The following is an 18,783-nucleotide window of genomic DNA, read 5'->3' on the forward strand; positions in this document are numbered from 1 at the left end:
GAAGTGGTTTTTTGCAGTGACATAGTGAATTACTGCCGTGCTGCCAAGAGCGGCTCAAGTGCATCCAAAAACAGAGCAACAATCCTTGCTGTCGGCATGTTGATGCCAGAAAGCGGCACCCGCACTGAATTCACAATCTGTTTCAGCTTATCTTTCACCTGCCGACTTTTGGGCTTGTCAACATTATCAGCTGGAGTGGCACCAAACTGGAACATGCCATGGTGACAGCCTTTGCTAGTAGAGCAGGCCATTCAACATCAGAGGAGGTGGACAATGCAACTGCATCTGACAGCGTCCTTGCGGTAACATGCGACTCTGCAGCAGGCATCGTCTTACTGTTTTTCAGCTCAAGCTGCTGTGGCAACTGAGATGAAGCCAGCTGGGACATTTGCTTGTCAAGACTAGTGTTGCTGCTGTGTGAATACGGGCGTCGGCATCAGGAATGACATTTGCAGCGACGAATAGACGCAGCTGCTTCTTGGTGAGTCAAATTGCCTTTCACCAGCTCAGAATGAGTCTCTCCTTTTCATTTTTGGACAGTCTTTAGCAGTTGCTTCATGGGCACCCGATCAGTTGGCACACTTGATAGCCTCAGTCTTGCAAGTGTCATTCAGGTGTGTACCACCGCATCGACGGCAGGATTACCTCGTTTCTGCAAACAGCACTCAAATGTCTAATCCTGTTGCATTTGCGGCACTGAACAGGCCTGGGAACATACAGGCAGACAGGATGACTAACACAGCTTACTTTAATGCGGGCTATGTGAAGCACCTTGTTCTCATAATGTGTGATGAGAATAAGATGCCTGTCCACATGCTCCCAACAATCATAAAGTGCACACATGTGGTTTCTGTTTCGTCCTTCTGTACTGTGCTACATTCTGAACGCCCACACCAATCGCATTCATCCTGTTGCCTTTCCAACTTTTTCTAGAGTGAGCTCCGCCATCTCGTTTTGGTCTATTCCGATATGTGGAAAAACCCACTTGTGGAATTTCGCATGGGGCTCCCAAAGGAAAGACAAGTCAAGGGGCCAACAGCAGGGCAATTGATCATGTAAAAATCTCACCTACTGCATGGTGCATTGTAACCTGCGCACTTCTAACATGTGCGTCACAGTAGGTGTGACAACGACAGAAGGGCACTTCTCACAAGGTCAAAAAGACACCTGGTCGTGTAGTTTTGGTTTCTGAGCTTCGCTGCCAGCCCAAGGTGACAGCAGTATCGGCCATGCATTTACCAACCATCCGAACCCAGCTGCACGCCGCTTTCATGTGTCTCTGGTCATTTCCTTTTCTTTCTAGAAGCAGTCTCACTGTTCTGACACCAATGTGCATTCCCCTCGTTTACGCTGAAACTGCATGGTCGTCACAAGCTTTTCGTGCTTTTTGTGTGAAGAAGCCTCCTCACTAGGCTCCACCGCATTTTCACATTTATGATGGCAGTTTTTTTTGGGGGGGGGGGGGGGGCACAGTCACAGTGCACAGCTGACAACAATCTCTGCTCATGAGTGAGTGTTAATCTTGGAGCTGCTCCTAGGGACATCATTAAAATGACAGCTGTCATCACCAAAGTAATAAGTGAGCATTCGGCTCTTCTGGCACACAAATATACATATGTTCAATGCATTACGGGTAGCTTTGTAATCACACACCAAATACAGTTGTGACACAGATAAGGTAATGCCTTGTATTCTCAAACTCAGGAAACCAAATGCACTGGGGTTGGCTGTGCCATCACACCTGCACTGTTTTTGCGAGGATCTGTGGCTCATTTTTCACCATTTTTTTTTTAAGTTGATCGAGAGTAATCGAATAATGTACCATGCCACAAAGCCATTTTTTTAAACATAGACAAAACTAACTATAAAAGGGGCACAGTAGTCAATTGCATGCCGATCAGTTCAGTTCAAATTTTTTTTTCCCTATTCATTTTGTCACAGATATTGACTCCAATATTATAGCTCCACTTTAAAGAAGCTTTAGAATAACATAAAATGTACAGCTCCTTTCAATATGACAGGAAATGAAGTCTGAGCATTCAATTAATGATTACTTAATAATTTGTTGTGACAAGCAAGCTTTTCCCTATTTTATAACTATAGTTTTCTCTTGGCATATACCGTATTTGCGCGATTCTAAGCACTCCTCGAGTGTAACCACCCCCCACTACTTTCACATTTTGAAAAAAAAATTTGCATGCAAATCTAAACGTCCCCCTTTTTGTGAGGAAGAGCATGTAGCCAAGGCAGCCAAGTGCACTTGCTCACCCTGTCATCAGGCCAGAGCCATCAGAATCCTGAAGTGGCCCGGCGTCTGCGGCTTCTTGTTTCTGACACTACATGACAGATGGTGGCACAGAACACCAAAAACCAGCTGAAAGCGACCCTGATAATTATACCACCGTGTTGACATGTGGGCCTGGTATCAGCGGCGCTTGGCAGGTTTTGCAGGCATCGCAGGCACACGTTGTTTTGTTTGGTGTCAGTTCTGACAGCCCCAACAGAAGTCGGAATGAGTTTGAAGAGGGCAGCTTACAGCTTGAGGTTCAAGCGAACTATAATTGCGCTTGCTGAAGGTAATGACAACCACAGTGCCACCACAGAATTCGGGGTGGACCGAGCCTGCATCATCAGATGGAGGTAGCAGCAGAACCAGATTATCAAAGGCACTGCAACATGCAAGAAGTTTACGGAACCGCACAAGGGCCGATATCCGCAAATTGAAGAAGTCTGAGAGTTTGTTTGCAGCGAACGATGCAGGGCCTTCACTTTCACTGCCGATGCAATCTAGACTGAAGTGATGGAGATTGTAACCAGAATTCAGATTCCCTACACGATGTTTCGTGCAAGCTGGGGCTGGGAGGAGCATATGATGAGAAGAAATGATTTTCTTTGACACGCCGGACAAGAATATGCCAGAAGCCGGAAGAAGACGCTGACGGGAAAGCTGCAGAAAGCATCCCCGTCAACCATCACAAGGTGGATTTTGGACAAGTGGAAGCGGGTCCAAGTCGACATTGTAGCCAAGTCATTTAAGAAGTCTTCGATTACAAACCACTTCAGAGGAATGGAAGACAACCTTCAGCAAGGCGGAAATTTGGGCGAGTTGGTAAGTATTCATCATTTTGCTCACAGCGCAACAAGAACGGGACTTGAGACAAAAGACTAACACAAACAAGTGCTGACTAACAACTAGTTTTTTTTATTGAAGAACGAAAGGCATAAATATACAGACATTGAAAGACTTATCAAAACAACTAAAGTTATCTGGAAGGCTCGTGGGAGGTCAGATAACTCAATTCCTTCTCGGATAATGCAATGGAAGGGCTGCTGATACACATCATACCCTTTTGGTGAATATAAAAGGCCTCCATTACCTCGCGTGTTAGTTTATCGTTGTGCCGGAACAGGATGCACGCGTTCTTGTAATCAGGAACGCATTTGCACTCATTGCATCGAAAAGTAGGCTGGGCCAGGGGGTCACCTTTTGCGCTCCTTTCTGCGTAATCTTTCTCATGCTTGCATTGGCATTCCCTGCAGCGAACGCCTGTGTGGGAAAGGGGATCATTTTTTCTTGTGTTTTCATGCTCCATTAGACATTTGTTGACACACCTACCAGTTTGGCCAATGTACATGGCACCACATGAGAAGGGGATCCTGATACGAGGTTTGTTAGAACCGACCTTATTTTTTTTTTCGAACACCTGATGGATATGAAACAAGCGCGCTTGCACCAGCAGACCTTGAAGTGTCGTGCGCATGCACGAATTTTTTCCCGCCTGCCAATAGCGTCAGTCGCTGGGAGGCAGCGTTTGAGTGAGGTAGTGTGCAGTGCTCTCGTCGGTTTTTTAGTGCAAGCAAAATGGCGGTGCGACAGGAGCAGCGCTAATGCATCAAATTTTGCCAGAAACGGGGCGACAGCCAAGTGGAAACCATTCGGAATATTCAGACGGGTTTCGGTGACGACGCTTAGAGCAGCACACAAATTAAGCAATAGTACAACTGGTTTAAAGATGGCTGCACATCGGTGGAGAGCGAGCCACGCTCCGGTCGGCCATCAACATGCCAAAATGGCCGGGTCATTGCCGAAATTAACGCTCTGGTGATGCGGGACCATCGTGTGACTATCTGAGAAATTGCGCAAGAGGTGGACATCAGTACCTTTTCTGCACATTCCATTATCACCGAAGATTTGGCCATGAAGAGAGTTGCGGCGAAATTCGCGCCGAAGCTGCTCACGGTGGAGCAAAAGCAGCTTCGTGTTGAAGTCTCACAGGACACGCTGGATTCCACAAACAGTGACCCCGACTTCATCAACACCATAATCACTGGTGACGAGTCTTGGGCGTACGATTCGACCCGGAAACCAAATCCCAGTCGTCCCAATAGAAGCATTCCACGTCCCCACGACCAATGAAGGCCTGCCAAATGCTCAGCAACGTTTAAGTGATGCTGACTGCTTTCTTGTACTCTCGCTGTGTGGCACACCAAGAGTACGCACGCCCCAGGGTCAAACAATGACCAAAGAGTACAACAGGGATGTCCTCCGTCGCCTACATGATGCTGTGCGGCGCAAGAGACCGGAGTTGCGGTCAACAGGAAATTGGCGCATCCATTACGGCAATGCTCCTGAACATTCTTCGCACTCGATTCAGACTTTTTTGGCAAAAAACCAGACTCTTGTAGTTCAACAAACTCCTTACTCTCCTGATAAGGCCCCCTGCGACTTCTGGCTGTTTCCCAAAATCAAAAGGCCATGGAAAGGAGCGCGATTTCAGACAAGAGAGGACATTATGGCTGCAACGACAGCTGAGCTAAACTCCATTCCGAAAAAAGCCTTTTCGGAACACTTCCAACAGTGGCAGCACATCTGGGAGAAGTGTGTGAAGTCCCAAGGAGACTACTTTGAAGGTAATTAGGTTTCCAACGCTACAGTTATGCCATTTTTTTTCTTCGGCCAAAGGTCGGATACTTTTCTAACAGACCTCGTATACCACCCCCACCTCGCAGGGTATAGACGGCCGACACATGATGCACCTGACAAGCAACCCTCTTGCCGTCTTGCCTCTGACTGATCTGTTTGCACATTGTGTTAGTTTCCTAGGCGCAGAAAAGATGACATCAATGTCGTATCGACCTGCAACTTTTTTCAGCCCTTGTGACAAGCAGTGTGCATACGGCACCACAGCCAGCCTTGTCTTCTTTTTGCCTTCTTTCGGCTGAACCCCATTCTTAAGCTAAGAAGTTCCTAAGCTGCCCTGGAAATGAGTTCGTCAGGACATCCGTTCACACGTAACCTGCTTACCTGCGCCAAAATGCTCTCCCCCGTCCTTTCATAAAAAGACTTCCTGAGAGCTGATAGCAAGCAAGAAACGGCAATGCCCTCCTTTATGAGCTTACAATGGTCAGACCGGAAGTTTAGCAAGAGATTGGCAGTCCTTGGGCAATACCACTAGGACACGTGTTTGTCAATGCCCTCCTTTATGAGCTTACAATGGTCAGACCGGAAGTTTAGCAAGAGATTGGCAGTCCTTGGGCAATACCACTAGGACACGTGTTTGTCCTCACCACACAATGCCAAATCCAAAAACTGCAGTTCTCTGTTGCTGGGAACCTCAGTTGTGAACTCCAACCCACGTCCACATTCCTTAAAATCACTAGAACGTCGACCAGACCTTTAGGCAAGCTGCCTGTTTGGGTGAACACCAAGTAGTCGTCGACATACCGAAAAACCCGAACGACCGACTCATCCAATGCCTTTTCAATTGCCCTATCAACCCTGCTTAAAAAGAAATTGGCCAACACAGGTGCCACCCTGAAGCCTATGCAAAGCCCCAACGCTTGTACAAAAGCCTCTCCCTCCCAATCAACCACTGTTGCAGATGGATAAAAGGACATTTGTAAAAAACTGTTCATCGCATTTATCAATAAAAGCAAATCTCAGCTAGTAAAGCAAATCTTTACAGCTTCCATGAGTTCACAATGTGGCAAGGAATAAAAAAGGTCCACCATGTCAATGCTGAAAAACATGCAGTTATCGGGTTATCCGCTTTGAGAAACTCGACCAGTAAGTCCGAATTGGGAATCACGAAAGGGTCCGGCATGCACAAAGAACCCAGCTGCTTTTGAAGATACCCTGAGACGACATGCTGCCAAGTCCCCCTTCAGAGACAATGGAATGAAAAAGATTGCCTGGCTTGTACTTCTTAACGGTGAAAAGGACTTCAAGCTGCTGACCTGTCGACTTGGTGGCTGCTTCAGCCAGCTTGTTCAAGCTGTGGCGTCTAAGCATTTCAACTGCCTGCCCTTTCACCTTGGAAGCCTTGAAGGCAACCTGCCGGAAGTTCCTCCGAAGGGCTTCGGGCGCTTTCTCCGCAAAGGCCCCTGCTGGAAGGACTACAAAACATCCCTCCTTACCAGCTGTCATCAACTTCAGACTGCTTCCTGCCAGTAATTCCACGATATTCTTCATGCTCCTGCCATTTCGCAAATGTCTAATGGGGCATCAGAACACAAGAAAATATGATCCCCTTTCCCACACAGGCGCTCACGGCAGGAAATGCCAATTCAAGCATGAGAAAGATTACGCGGAAAGCAGAGCAAAAGGTGACCCCCTTGCCCAGTCTACTTTTCGATGCAAGGAGTGCAAATGCATTCCTGATTATAAGAAGACATGCATCCTGTTCCGGCACAGCGATACATTAACACATGCAAGGTAATGGAGGCCTTCTAAATTCCCCACAAGGGTACGATGTACATCAGCAGCCCTTTTATGGCATTATCCGAGAGGGAATTGAGTTATCTGACCTCCCACGTGGCTTCCAGATAACTTTTGTTGTCTTGGTAAATATTTCAATACCTGCATATACGCCTTTTGTTCTTGAATAAAAGACCAGTTGTTAGTCAGCGCTTGTTTGTATTAGTCTTTTGTCTCATGTCCCATTCTTGCTACGCTGTGTGCAAAATGAGGAAGATGACCTGCTGTGGAATACTGAGAGTGGAGGCTCAAGCGATGCAACGGACTTGAGTGGCAATGAGAGTAACTAAGTATCAGACATGAGTGGTGGGTCCACTGTCTGCACCTATTTTTCTTTTGAATGTCTGCCAAATAAAATGTGATTTGTCGCGTCCGTCTCATCGAGATATCGCCGTGAAACGAAGAGGGGAGGGGTTAATTTTAGATTTTTTTAATCTAAGCGCTACCCCTCCTCCCCCGCTCACTTTGGGCACCGTGATAGTGAAAAAAAAAGGGGGGGGGGGGGGGGGGGTGCTTAGTGCTTAGAATCGAGTAACTACGGTAATACCCAAAAGTCATTTTCAACTTCAGTGCGGAAATAACAAAACAAATTTGTCTTTTTCTGCAAACTGGTCGTTCCCTTTCATACTGGAGGGACCTGTACTTCCTGTAATGATAATTATGAGATGCCCACGAACATTCAGCCCAAAATATTGCGGTATAATCGTCAGGTTTATATCTAAACAAACCCCAGCAGTCACTACAAACTCATGCCGATGAGGTTGACAAAATAAGTGCCATTTTAGAGTGTCCAGGGCACAGTGCTAGTCTATTTGTCTATATTTTGGCTTTTAGGCACCCGAGCATGGTGTTAGCAAGATCTTCAAAACAGCCCAACAGGCAAATAACAAAGGTGCTTACTCAAAACACTGCAACTTAAATGCTGTCCACCTCACCTTGGACAGGACGTGACCCTGGTCCACAGCCCTGGCTGTGCTGTACAAGTATGAGCGGCAGGCATTGAGCGTGGTGTACATGTCAGCAATCTTGCCCTGCAGCAGCTGGAGCATAACACACGCACTGTCAAAGCACTGTTCAGGCAAATACACCCTCTGTCGCCACACCAGCGGGCAAAGCCAGAGACGGCTTAATGAGCAGAACTTGGAATGGACATGAAGAAGGTGGGAACCGGGGGAGAGATCAAGCAGACACAACCGTTGATTTTTTTTTTTTTTTCACGAATAAAGCAACTAAAACACTTTCTTCAGACCAAGTGAAAATATAAGAAGTGTTTTTTTCCTGCCCTCTAAATTTGCCCATTATTGCAGTCCACCATTGCAAACGCATTATATAATCCCGCCACAAAACTCGCAACAAGCCTTTTTTTCTGCTTTACCACTAGCATGCTGTAATCCCAACAAATGAGCCATAAAAACAATGCAACGCCAGACCAGTCATATTTGTAGACAGTAAGAGTATTCTGTGACCAACAACAGCAATGATAACGTGCCGTAGCGCGCACAATGAAATGCCCCGACAGTGAACTCATTTACTGTTCTGATGTGATTAAAGAGGGAAAAGAGCAACAAAATCTGCAACATGAGCACGAGCCGATGTATTCAAAGCACTAGTATATGAGCGCGTGGCTTGAACACACAGCACTTGCCAACACCACCTACTGCTGGTTACAATGGTGCACACTCTTGTATATTTCTTCAGACCTCAACAGAGTATATTTCCCTCTTGCCTAATGCTCTGGCTGCTCAGGTCTTGTCCATGAAAAAAAAATGGATTTCAGGTTTCAAGTAAGTACACAACTTCTTGCTCCACTGTGCCACTTCTGTAGCAGTTTATAACTCAGAAATTTGCCTATTTTCAGTGAGAAAAAAGCTCAGTGAGAGGAAATATGTTAACAGCAAGAAGTACTAACCATGTGAAAGCACCTCTAAAAATGATCAAGTAGACTGGTATATCTTTCCATTATCACTGATGCAAAACTAACTAAGTATACAATAAAACATTTTAGTTACAGTAGCTCGTGAAGATTGTGTGAGGGATAATTTTTCTTAATAATTTACATCAATGTTTAACTACAAAGGAATTGAAAAATCTCGTAAGGAAGGCCTAGTACTTTTTTTTTGGTCCTGAAGCAAATTATAATTTTACTGCCAGAGGATCTGAAATACGTGAAAGGTTGGGTTTGAAAACTCACTATTCGCGCAGAAAAATACTAAGATTGAAATTTCTTCACAATGCATAAAAGAATAAAACTGGTATAAAAAAACACTGTACATTAGGAAGCCGTGTTACATTTCAGCTATGAGAGACAATGTTAACAAAATTAGAGCTCATCAGTGCTGTATTAATGAGTTTAAACATTAATTTTTTCCTAACATAATTACCGATTAGAATCAGCTACCTAGTGAACTGATGGTTGAGCCTGGCTTTGAAAATTCCATTGAGAGCCTAATTCACTGAGATTTTTCTTCAGCTTTTGACCAGTCTGTTGCTTCACTGATGAACCTATACTATGGCATGCACTATTAAATATGTAGTATTTCCAATTCTATATACTACAAGTTATTGCACTCTTTTTTTTTGTTTAGTTTTTGAGTGATGCTTTTAGTGTTTATTCGTTGCTGCATTAATTGACATATTCATGTGGTTTGCTGCAAACTTTTTACCTTGTTTGACCCCGCTATAATTAAACCCCTCTACAACAATGCCTTACTGGTGATGTAAGGCGTACCGAATAAATAAATAAATAAATGATCTCATAAGGACTGGTTCTGCTTCTGCTTCAGAGCAGAAGTCAACCACTAATCACTGCTGCTGGCCAACATGCAGGTTATTATTAGTATTAAATGTGAGAGAGGGACACACATTCATGCCAATGTGAAGCAAATGTCTGACTAGCTGTTGAAAAAATGCCACTGTCAAAAAGAAGAAGAAAAAAAGGAAAACAGCTCCTGCACACACTACGGGACATATGCCAATACTAATGGCCTACATACTGCTAAAATGCTGAGCAAGGGGCCAAACTTACTTGCCTATGCACCATTTGTATTTGTTTTATGACCCACTGAGACCCCCACAGCCCGAGCTAACCACGACAATGGCAGGCTCAAAACTTTTAAAAATTATGTTTTAGAGCTGAGGCTCCTGAGGCAATCACATCTTCATGCACTAAACATGCACCAAGGCTGCTTCTCATCTTTTCCAGGTGCAGCACCAAATCTGCCAAAGCGACCCCGGTTTCCACCTGTGGTCATAAAAAACCACCCTACCATGTTGCACCATTTCCAAAGTGCTGAGCACATTGCAAAAATTGCATTGCATTGCACAGTCGCAGACGACTGTGTAACCTACCGCCCCATCCATAACACCTCTGACTCTCGCTTACTTCAAGACGACCTTAAACGTGTTGAAGCCTGGTGCAACACTTGGCTAATGTCCTTAAACACTAATAAAACGTCATTGCTTTCTTTCCATCGGCGCCAAAACTATCAACCCTTCAAGTATGAAATAAGTGCATCTGAAATAGCATCTGTTCAATCGTATAAATATCTAGGCATCACAATTTCTAACACACTTAATTGATCAGCACGCATAACAAACATAACAAACGAAGCCAATCGCACTCTTGGCTACCTTTGTAGGAACTTGCGACTCGCTTCTGCTTCAATTAAAACATTAACATACCTCACATTTGTCCGGCCGAAGTTGGAGTACGCATGCTCAGTCTGGGACCCTCACAAATCTAACCTTTCGAACACCCTCGAATCAGTTCAGAATCGCGCAGCTAGATTTATTTTTTCGGACTACTCGTATCACACCAGTGTCACTGCACTTAAATCTGAGGCTAATCTTACTAATCTCGAGTCCAGACGTTGCATCCTTAGGCTCTGCCTCTTTCATAAATTTTATCACAGCCAACTTGATGTTTCAGCTATCTTGCCAGCTCACCGCTTATCAAGCTGTACCAACCATCCCAAAGCAGTCTACCCTCCCCCAGCACAGACTACAGCTCATCTGCGCTCATTCTTCGTGCAAACTGCTCGAGACTGGAACGGCCTGCCAATCGACTCCGTGCACCACTCCGATCCACTGTACTTCAAGGCTGCCATCCAATCCCCCATTAGTGACACATTCAGCCCATCCCTCATGTAATACCCCATTCCTGGGGCATTTGAGGTATTGATAATAAATAAATAAAAAAAAGGAGCAGACAAAACTTCTACTAAATGAATTCAGGCCTAAAAAAAAAGAGATGTACACAGGCACTCTATGGACTTCAAAATATAAAACTAAATTAGCATTCCAACATTACTACAAGAGGCTTCACCCACTGTCAAGTTGTTTGGTTTAAGTTTTTATAGGGTTTAACGTCCCCAAGCGACTCGGGCTATGAGGGACGCCGTAGTGGAGGGCTCCGGAAATTTCGACCACCTGGGATTCTTTGACGTGCACTGACATCGCACAGTACACGGGGCCACTGTCAAGCTGTAACCTTTTGCATCCCCCTTTTACTATGAAGGTAAACTCATTATTTCGCTAGCCAAGCAAGAGCACATGAAAAAAACAAGCTTCAACATAAAAATTGCAACCTACCTGAAATGTGCCAATGGGCTGGCCAAATTGTTTGCGAGTGTGCACATAGTCAAATGCAACATCACAGCAAGCTTGCATTATGCTAGCAAAAAAAGAAAAAAGACAAAACAAAAGTTAAAAAGTTAGGCACAATCTATTAGGAATCAATCTCAATGTTCAAGACAGGTGCTGTACAAAATTAGCGCTTCTACCAGGATCAAATCAGATTCAATTACATATCTGGAACTTTCAAATGCGACACCGTCTCCAGCATGACAAAAATAGTGTCTCTTCCGTAAATTGTTGTCAGATTTGACGTCCAATTTAATATAATTGTCCCAGGCTGACTGTCCACTTTTTACAGCCTGTTTTATAAATATCACTCTAGAACTGACCAGGGTCATCAAACTTGCAAGACAGTTAATCAAAACAAGCATATATGTGGCCTGACAAAAGTTTAACTTTGCACATACCGTATTTACTCGCGTAATAGGCGCACTCGCATAATAGGCGCACCCCTAGTTGGGGTGCGAAAAATCAGATTTTTTTATTTCCGCGCATAATAGGCGCACCCCGAACTTGGCACTGTGATCAATACTGTATTTACACGATTGCAAGCCGACGCCTCGCCACCCCCCGCTTCCCAATCTTTATTTTAACAAAGTTTTTGCTGAACTGACTACTAGTCCCTACTAGAGCTGCTGCGGACCCACAGCACATACAACGACATCGCGTAGAACAGCCGCACACAGTTTTCAGGGATGCTCACTTTAAACGTCTGTTTGGAAAGCTTCATCTCCAGCCGGAAACGTTCCCGACTTAGGCCCGCGAAAACCTCGGCGCTTGGAGTAGCGTACGAAAATTTAGGGACGCCGCAGTTGCAACTGCCGCACTTCTCGGCCACGTCGTATTTTCTGACCTGCCGCACGCTTGCCGTGTTTGAGAGCAAACTCCCAGCCGTGTAGCTGTTAAGGTGCTTGCCCGTCCAGCTAAAACAGCAACGCTCCGCGGCAAAGCCATAAACCACGATAACTATCGCGCTACCGCAAATCCCGGCACTTGACAGCAACAACAACAACAACAAAAAAAAACGAGCTGGAGATGCTGATGGCGATATAGATAGCGAAAGCTCGCGGCGGAGGAAACGATGATGATGATGAGCTTGGCCTTGGGCGCCCTCCGTGGGCCGCGTCTGGAAGCTCCTGTGCACGTGCGTGGCCTCCGCAATCAAGCGCCCGTTGCGCGCAGCCGGAGCCGATCGCGGAGGCCTCGGCGCGTGCATTCCAAAGGCTATTCCCGCGTGTGTCGTGGAAAGTTTCGGTGCGGCCCTTACACGGATCTTTTTTTTTTAACATTTTCTTCGCGAAAACGGGGTGCGGCCCGTACACGAGTGCGTTTACGCGGTGTTAAATTTTGCCAGTCGAAAAATTTCCGGAAATTTTACCCCGCGTAATAGGCGCACCCCGAACTTTGAGCCGGATTTTCTGGAAAAAAAGTGCGCCTATTATGCGAGTAAATACGGTATATACCTACTGACACAATTCCCCACCACTGACCACCAGTGAGAAGCATCGCATGGCTATGAGAAAGCACTGTTAGGACATGTAGATAGGTACCTTAACTGTATGACAGAACTGTGACCTATAAGAGCGGTAATAGAAAACATCCTACTAAACACCTGTTCAAGTTAATGAATACATATCAGTATGTGTCTTGTTGCTGCATCCAAAAACTTAAGGGGGGACACTGGTCTTTGAGACCAAGAAATGGCCAAAAAAACGATTTTCAAACGATGACATTTGTGGAATTTACAGCAACCATTTTCCAACTGTACCACTTTTTTCCTTTAAGAAATCATCATTTTGACCATAATATTAAATTCAGATCATCGTGTGGGCTGAATTTATGCAGGCGCTGATAATTTAATGGCATGAAAATTTTGGACATCTGGCTATCTTAGTATGTCGATATCTCAACACCTAGGACAGAAAGAGATGTTGTATTATTTGCTAAGGGAAGCTGAAGGCACAGTGTGTGCAATAATCAAAGCAGATTTGTTCAATCACACTTCAAAAATTTATAGTTTCGCAAAGTTTACCAAAGCACTACATTCACACCTTGAACACCGATATTCCGAGTGCTGTAATATTACTAATGAGGGTAAAATGAAAAAACTGCTTTGATTACTGCGCTCTTTACTCACCATACTATGCAGACATGGATTAAAAATGATTTTTTATTGAGCAGTTCTTTTTTCACCGAGGTAATAATGAATGACTAATTAAAATTAATTATCTTGGGAACCGACTAATTTATAAGAAAGATAATTGCATTGTTGAAATCAGTATAAAAAATCTGAGCAAGATAGTACAGTTTCATTAAGATTGGGCAAAAAAGGAAAATAGGTCTAAGACCAGTGTCCCCCCTTAAACTAGCCTTTGCAATGTTCTCATGACCAGCATTTACTGCCGTGCAGACATGCTCCTATGAGATGAGCTCCACCCGAAAATAGTTACCGCCACTATAAATGACACTTTTACTTGAATGGTGTTTTAGGTGCTCCCACACCAGCACACAGAACACATAAGCACAACAGGCACTCAATCTTGAATGAAACTAAATAGTACTATACAATTTAATTCAACTCGCATATTCAATGCAAGGACAGTGTAGTTGGTACTTCACAGTGACAATAATTGCAACTTGACAGCCATGACAGAGTCCACTGTCGCAGACAAGAATGCCAAACAGCTGCTGCGAAAATCCCAGATGCACATACTAGTATATTTTGAGTTTTCAAGAATTTCCAATGCTTATCTTTAAATTAACCTCCCGTCTCCACCTTTTTTGCATTCCTGAAGGCAAACAGCCAGTCAAATTAATGCACGGTTATTTTATGCCTACAACCACGCATAAACACAAACAAGAGGCTGTTTGTGCCACAATATCAATGCACCTTCTGAACATACCTGTACTCCTGTTTGGATGCACGGTTCATAATAATGATTTCCACAAGCTTTACACACTGGTGTGAGCCCAAAAATGCAAACAAACAACTTTGTCCTTATTAACCAGGTGTTTTAGTTTTAATGCGAACGTTATTTACACATAACTATTATGACAGACAAACAACACGCCTCCACAGAACGGTAAGAAACCACCACCGACAGTAACTTCATGCTCTCGACCTAGATGCAAGACATGCAAACATTTACAAAGGGACACTACGGTTAAAAGTATGGCAAGCGATTTCAGTTTCGATATAAAGACCAGTTTTGACTGCACATCGTCCAATATTATCTACATGCTCCAGTGCTCCTTCTGCCAGAAACAATATATCGGAGAAACCGGGCAAACAATGAGTGCCAGATTAAACAGGCACCGGGCTGACACAGCACGGAATGAACAGAAGGCAGTGTCGACCCATTTTAATCAACGCCATCACAAATTCGACGAACTCAAATTGTTCATTCTTCAGTCAGGCTTCAAATCGACTAGGGACAGAAAATACAGAGAAGCATTCCTAATCCACAAATTTAAAACACTGCAACCAACAGGGATTAACATGTCCAGAGGAAACCTGGAATCTCTCAGGTACATTCCAGGGTTAGCATAGTTTTAAATTAACAAATGTCTTGCACGTGGTCAGACCATTTCCTAGAACCTCGCATAAGTATATTATCGCTCTTTGCACCCTTCCCACGTCATATCTTCCACCACATTTCCGGCCTTCTCACCCTCTCCCTTTGTTCACGTTTTTTTTTTTTTTTTTCCCCTAATCCCCTACTATCAGTTCTCGGAAACCATGACATTCCTGTTACCCTCTCCACCCCCACCTTTTGGCTTTCTCTGAACTTGAGCCATTCCCCCCCCCTTTCTTTCTCCTTCCAGTGCCAGCCTATTTTGTTTGCCTTGTTCTCATTTCCCTGTGCCACGCTGACTAATCCTCTTATCTGAGTTTTACAGGTCCACCCAGCGCCTCCCCCCCGTCACAGCCCCTTCAAAGCCTTTGTTCATTACACACCCCCCGGATATAAGTTCTTCCACTATTGCAGCTTAAAGAATCAAGATTCACCTCCCTCCCCTTCCTGACACGCATCCCCTCTCACACCGCTTTCCTTCCCCACCCCCGGGGCCTTCCTCCTCGGAGCGAAGGCCCTATTTGATCCCTGCCAATGATGAATGCTTTGCCCAGACGAAGACAAGTCCCCTTGTCGAAACGTTGGCTCAAGCAACCTGAGGTTTTCCCCTCCCTTGTTCATTTTGTGATCTCCACCATCACAGCTATTTGATGCTATGTCAATATGGCTTTTCGCCTCGCATGCTTTTCATAATGCTTTAGTTTATAAATTCTCAGCATTAGACTTAACCTAAACTTCCCACATTCCTTTGCTGCAACATGCATTAGCAGCAAACCGTAGTATCAAATTACAAACATTCAGAGACTGCAGTGAACCTTTCCATGATCAGTACCCCTCTTTGCTGGCATTTAGGAGTGTTAAACCTGGCCATACGCCATCAGAAAGAAGGCCAAATTTTACAAATTTAGCTAAACAGTGGTTCCATGTTTGTAACCAGAGATAAACAGTTCATGACAGCTTTTGCTGGGACCTCACTGTTTTCTCACGTTTTCAACATCAATGTCTTGATGCTCTGTACCAAGCACTTCCAGAACTGCCTCGCTTTTAGAAGGGGCTTCACACAACATTATCTGATCAACCTACTTTCCACACTTGTTTATTCATGTCTAGACAACCCACTGCTGGCTCTAAAATCATGTCAAATTAGCAGTTCCACTAAAATTAGAAGACGAGTGCAGGAAACCAGATTCCCGTAAGTGCAACCGAAGACAGTGCTCAGAATGGAAATGGAGAGAATTGAAAAGCAATTTATAGCAGTCTAGTCTGTCTTTCTCGTACTATGCACTGTGTTGCACTGCATCCCTTTCTCCCCAACCACTAACTGCCAACTACACCTCATTTGATAATGTTTCAGAGCAGACTAGAAAAATGAGCAGGTGGCATCAGTTGATCTGAGAGCCTTGCAGCAAACACTCTGCAGACTGAAGGAACAAAATTATGCAAATCAGTGTGCCGAAATGCAGCTCACCCAATTGGTCCAGCAGCCAGAACCAGGCGCTCAAAGTCAAGGCCACTCATCAGAACGTACATGCCCTTGTTCAGCTCACCGACCAGGTTCTTAGCTGGGCACAAAAAGTAAAGACAAATGTACAATGAAAACCAACTTTAAAAAAACATACACCGTTTTGCTCTTAATGTGCCAAGAAGTGGCAGCAATAGGTGGTCCTCCTCACGTGATCCAGGTGCAACATTTTCACTCATTTGATTGTAGAGACAACAGTTTTCTCAATTTATTTTGTGGAAAGAGTGATAACAGGCCTTCATGATCAGAAAGGTACGTGGAGAAAGTGAGCCACAGCAACTCTGTAAGGATGCTCTTGCTGACAACTAGATCCATGTACGAAGTGCCGTTGCGACTGCTAAGTGAATTAATGTCAGTGAGAAAACACAGCTGCACTTACGAAGCAAGTAAGCAATAAAGGTGGTCTTTTATTCCCCCACTAACAGCGATGTTCAAAGACTATAGTGATTACGGTCAGTAAATTCTCACAACACAGCCTACAAAATCATTGCACTGTAAACTTTCTAACACTTTCCTCTGACATTCCTGGCAATATGCAGATAATGAGAACGATCATACTGCTTTCACCACTTCCTTTTCAGCCCTCTGTGCCTCAGGACCTTAATCAATTTTTTTACTTGCAAGATCTGTGTCCATCAGGTACTCTCCCAGGCTGCGTCGACAGCATCAGCATTAACTACCTCAATCTTTTGAATCGTACCTTCTTTGCATAGTGGCACCCACACAGGCTGTGCTTTGTTGACCTTTTAGGCAACAAAAAGAGATGAATGACAAAAGATACTGCTGTCCTTGCCAGCAGAACCAGTCCTTAAAATGATTGCAGATTATGCCAGCAGCCATGCATTGCCACCACACCTTCCTCTGAGAGCAATGGACTGGCAATGTCATCCTGTCATTCAACAGGAAGACTGCCAATGGTTTAGTGCCACTAAACCCTCCTTAGACAGCTACCTCTGTAAAAGCAAGATGTCACTGCAATGTTTCAGGAACTACAAGAATGGCAGAGAACAAGACCTGCACGAACCATGAATGCTCTGCTGCTCACGCTACTGCACCCTAAGTATTTCTAGAGTACTACGATACAGTAGACCACGGTTGATGCAAATTTCGGCGCGACACGAATTTGTAATGTTTCCCGGCTAGAGTGGATTGTGTACAATGTGCAGAATTTTGGATGTTCCAAACTATCTCCTGCACCACTACGGATGATACGAATGTGCAAGCTGCGACTGCACCCTTGAGCGCTAAGCACTGCCAGTAAACAGCTGTAACAGCTGTAAACAAATCTGCGTAAATGCGTTTCTCATGCTTCTACTCACAAATTTTGTTCACTTTTCATGATACAAAATTTCAAACAATACAAATTTTTTTGCAACCCCTAGAGATTCATATCACTGAGATTCTACTGTATCTTGCAAACATATTTAAGTGTGAACACTTAGCTGCCTTTATGAATATACGCTTGCTATAGTAACTTACATACTTACTCGGGTAATTTGCACTTTTTTTTTTTGTTAAATTAAGGCTTCCAAAAGGGGGTATGCAAATTATGCAGATTTTGCAAACATAACCTAAAAACTCTACAAAAGTCATACAGCACAACATACACCACATATTGCCAGCTATACGTCGACCCCCAACTCGCACCCCTCGCTGGCCAAAAAAGAAAAAAAAGTTGACCCCAAAAAGTGTTGCAGTACCTTTTCAGCTGACAGACTACAACGCTGCATCAGTTTCATTCTGGCAAAACAGCTCAGTTTGTATTTTCTAAACCCTTGGCTCATGTTAGATGAGACATCACTGCTCTGTGTTGTGCAATGTGAAAATCCTTTTTTAATTGCACTGAACCAGTATCTTCCTCAAGGCTTTCACCTGGTTCCTGATGCCAGTGTGTTCCATTGTTAGGCACAGCTCCAGAGCCAAAGAGGCAACGTACCATACTACTGACACAAGGGAAAGGCAGCATCAGAGGTGACCCCATATTCTAAGTAATAAACAGCACCAAATGTCACTACATTCAGCACAACAATATACTTTTTGACTAGTCTTATAGAACACGTTATTTAAAAGCAACATAGGACTGTTACTAATTCACAGCCTGAGATCTTCAATCAATTATTTTTCCAATGTTTTTTTTTTTTTTTCCACACTGGCACGTTATTTTATTTAAGTGACGTCTAACTGCGATCTACACCCTTCAGACGGCAATGCATGTGATCCCCAGTAACGAGCAGTATGCATTATGGCTCACTTCCTTTTTGTCAACTAAAGGGTTAACAGTAGAAACAGTCAAA

General features: G+C 44.2%; 1 protein-coding gene across 1 annotated transcript in view; it reads right to left on the reverse strand.

The window, feature by feature from the left end:
- LOC149353476 (isovaleryl-CoA dehydrogenase, mitochondrial) overlaps window positions 1–18,783 on the reverse strand; it is a 49,763-nt gene that overhangs the window by 9,245 nt on the left and 21,735 nt on the right. Inside the window, exons 8-10 of the mRNA XM_089582590.1 lie at window positions 16,436–16,529; window positions 11,348–11,429; window positions 7,693–7,797 (exon numbers count right to left, since the gene is read on the reverse strand). Of these exons, the coding sequence (XP_089438716.1) occupies window positions 7,693–7,797; window positions 11,348–11,429; window positions 16,436–16,529 (281 nt within the window). The remainder of the gene's footprint in view (window positions 1–7,692; window positions 7,798–11,347; window positions 11,430–16,435; window positions 16,530–18,783) is intronic.

Source organism: Amblyomma mixtum, chromosome 3, assembly GCF_055824585.1.
Source record: "Amblyomma mixtum isolate Tamu chromosome 3, ASM5582458v1, whole genome shotgun sequence".
Classification (NCBI taxonomy): domain Eukaryota; kingdom Metazoa; phylum Arthropoda; class Arachnida; order Ixodida; family Ixodidae; genus Amblyomma; species Amblyomma mixtum.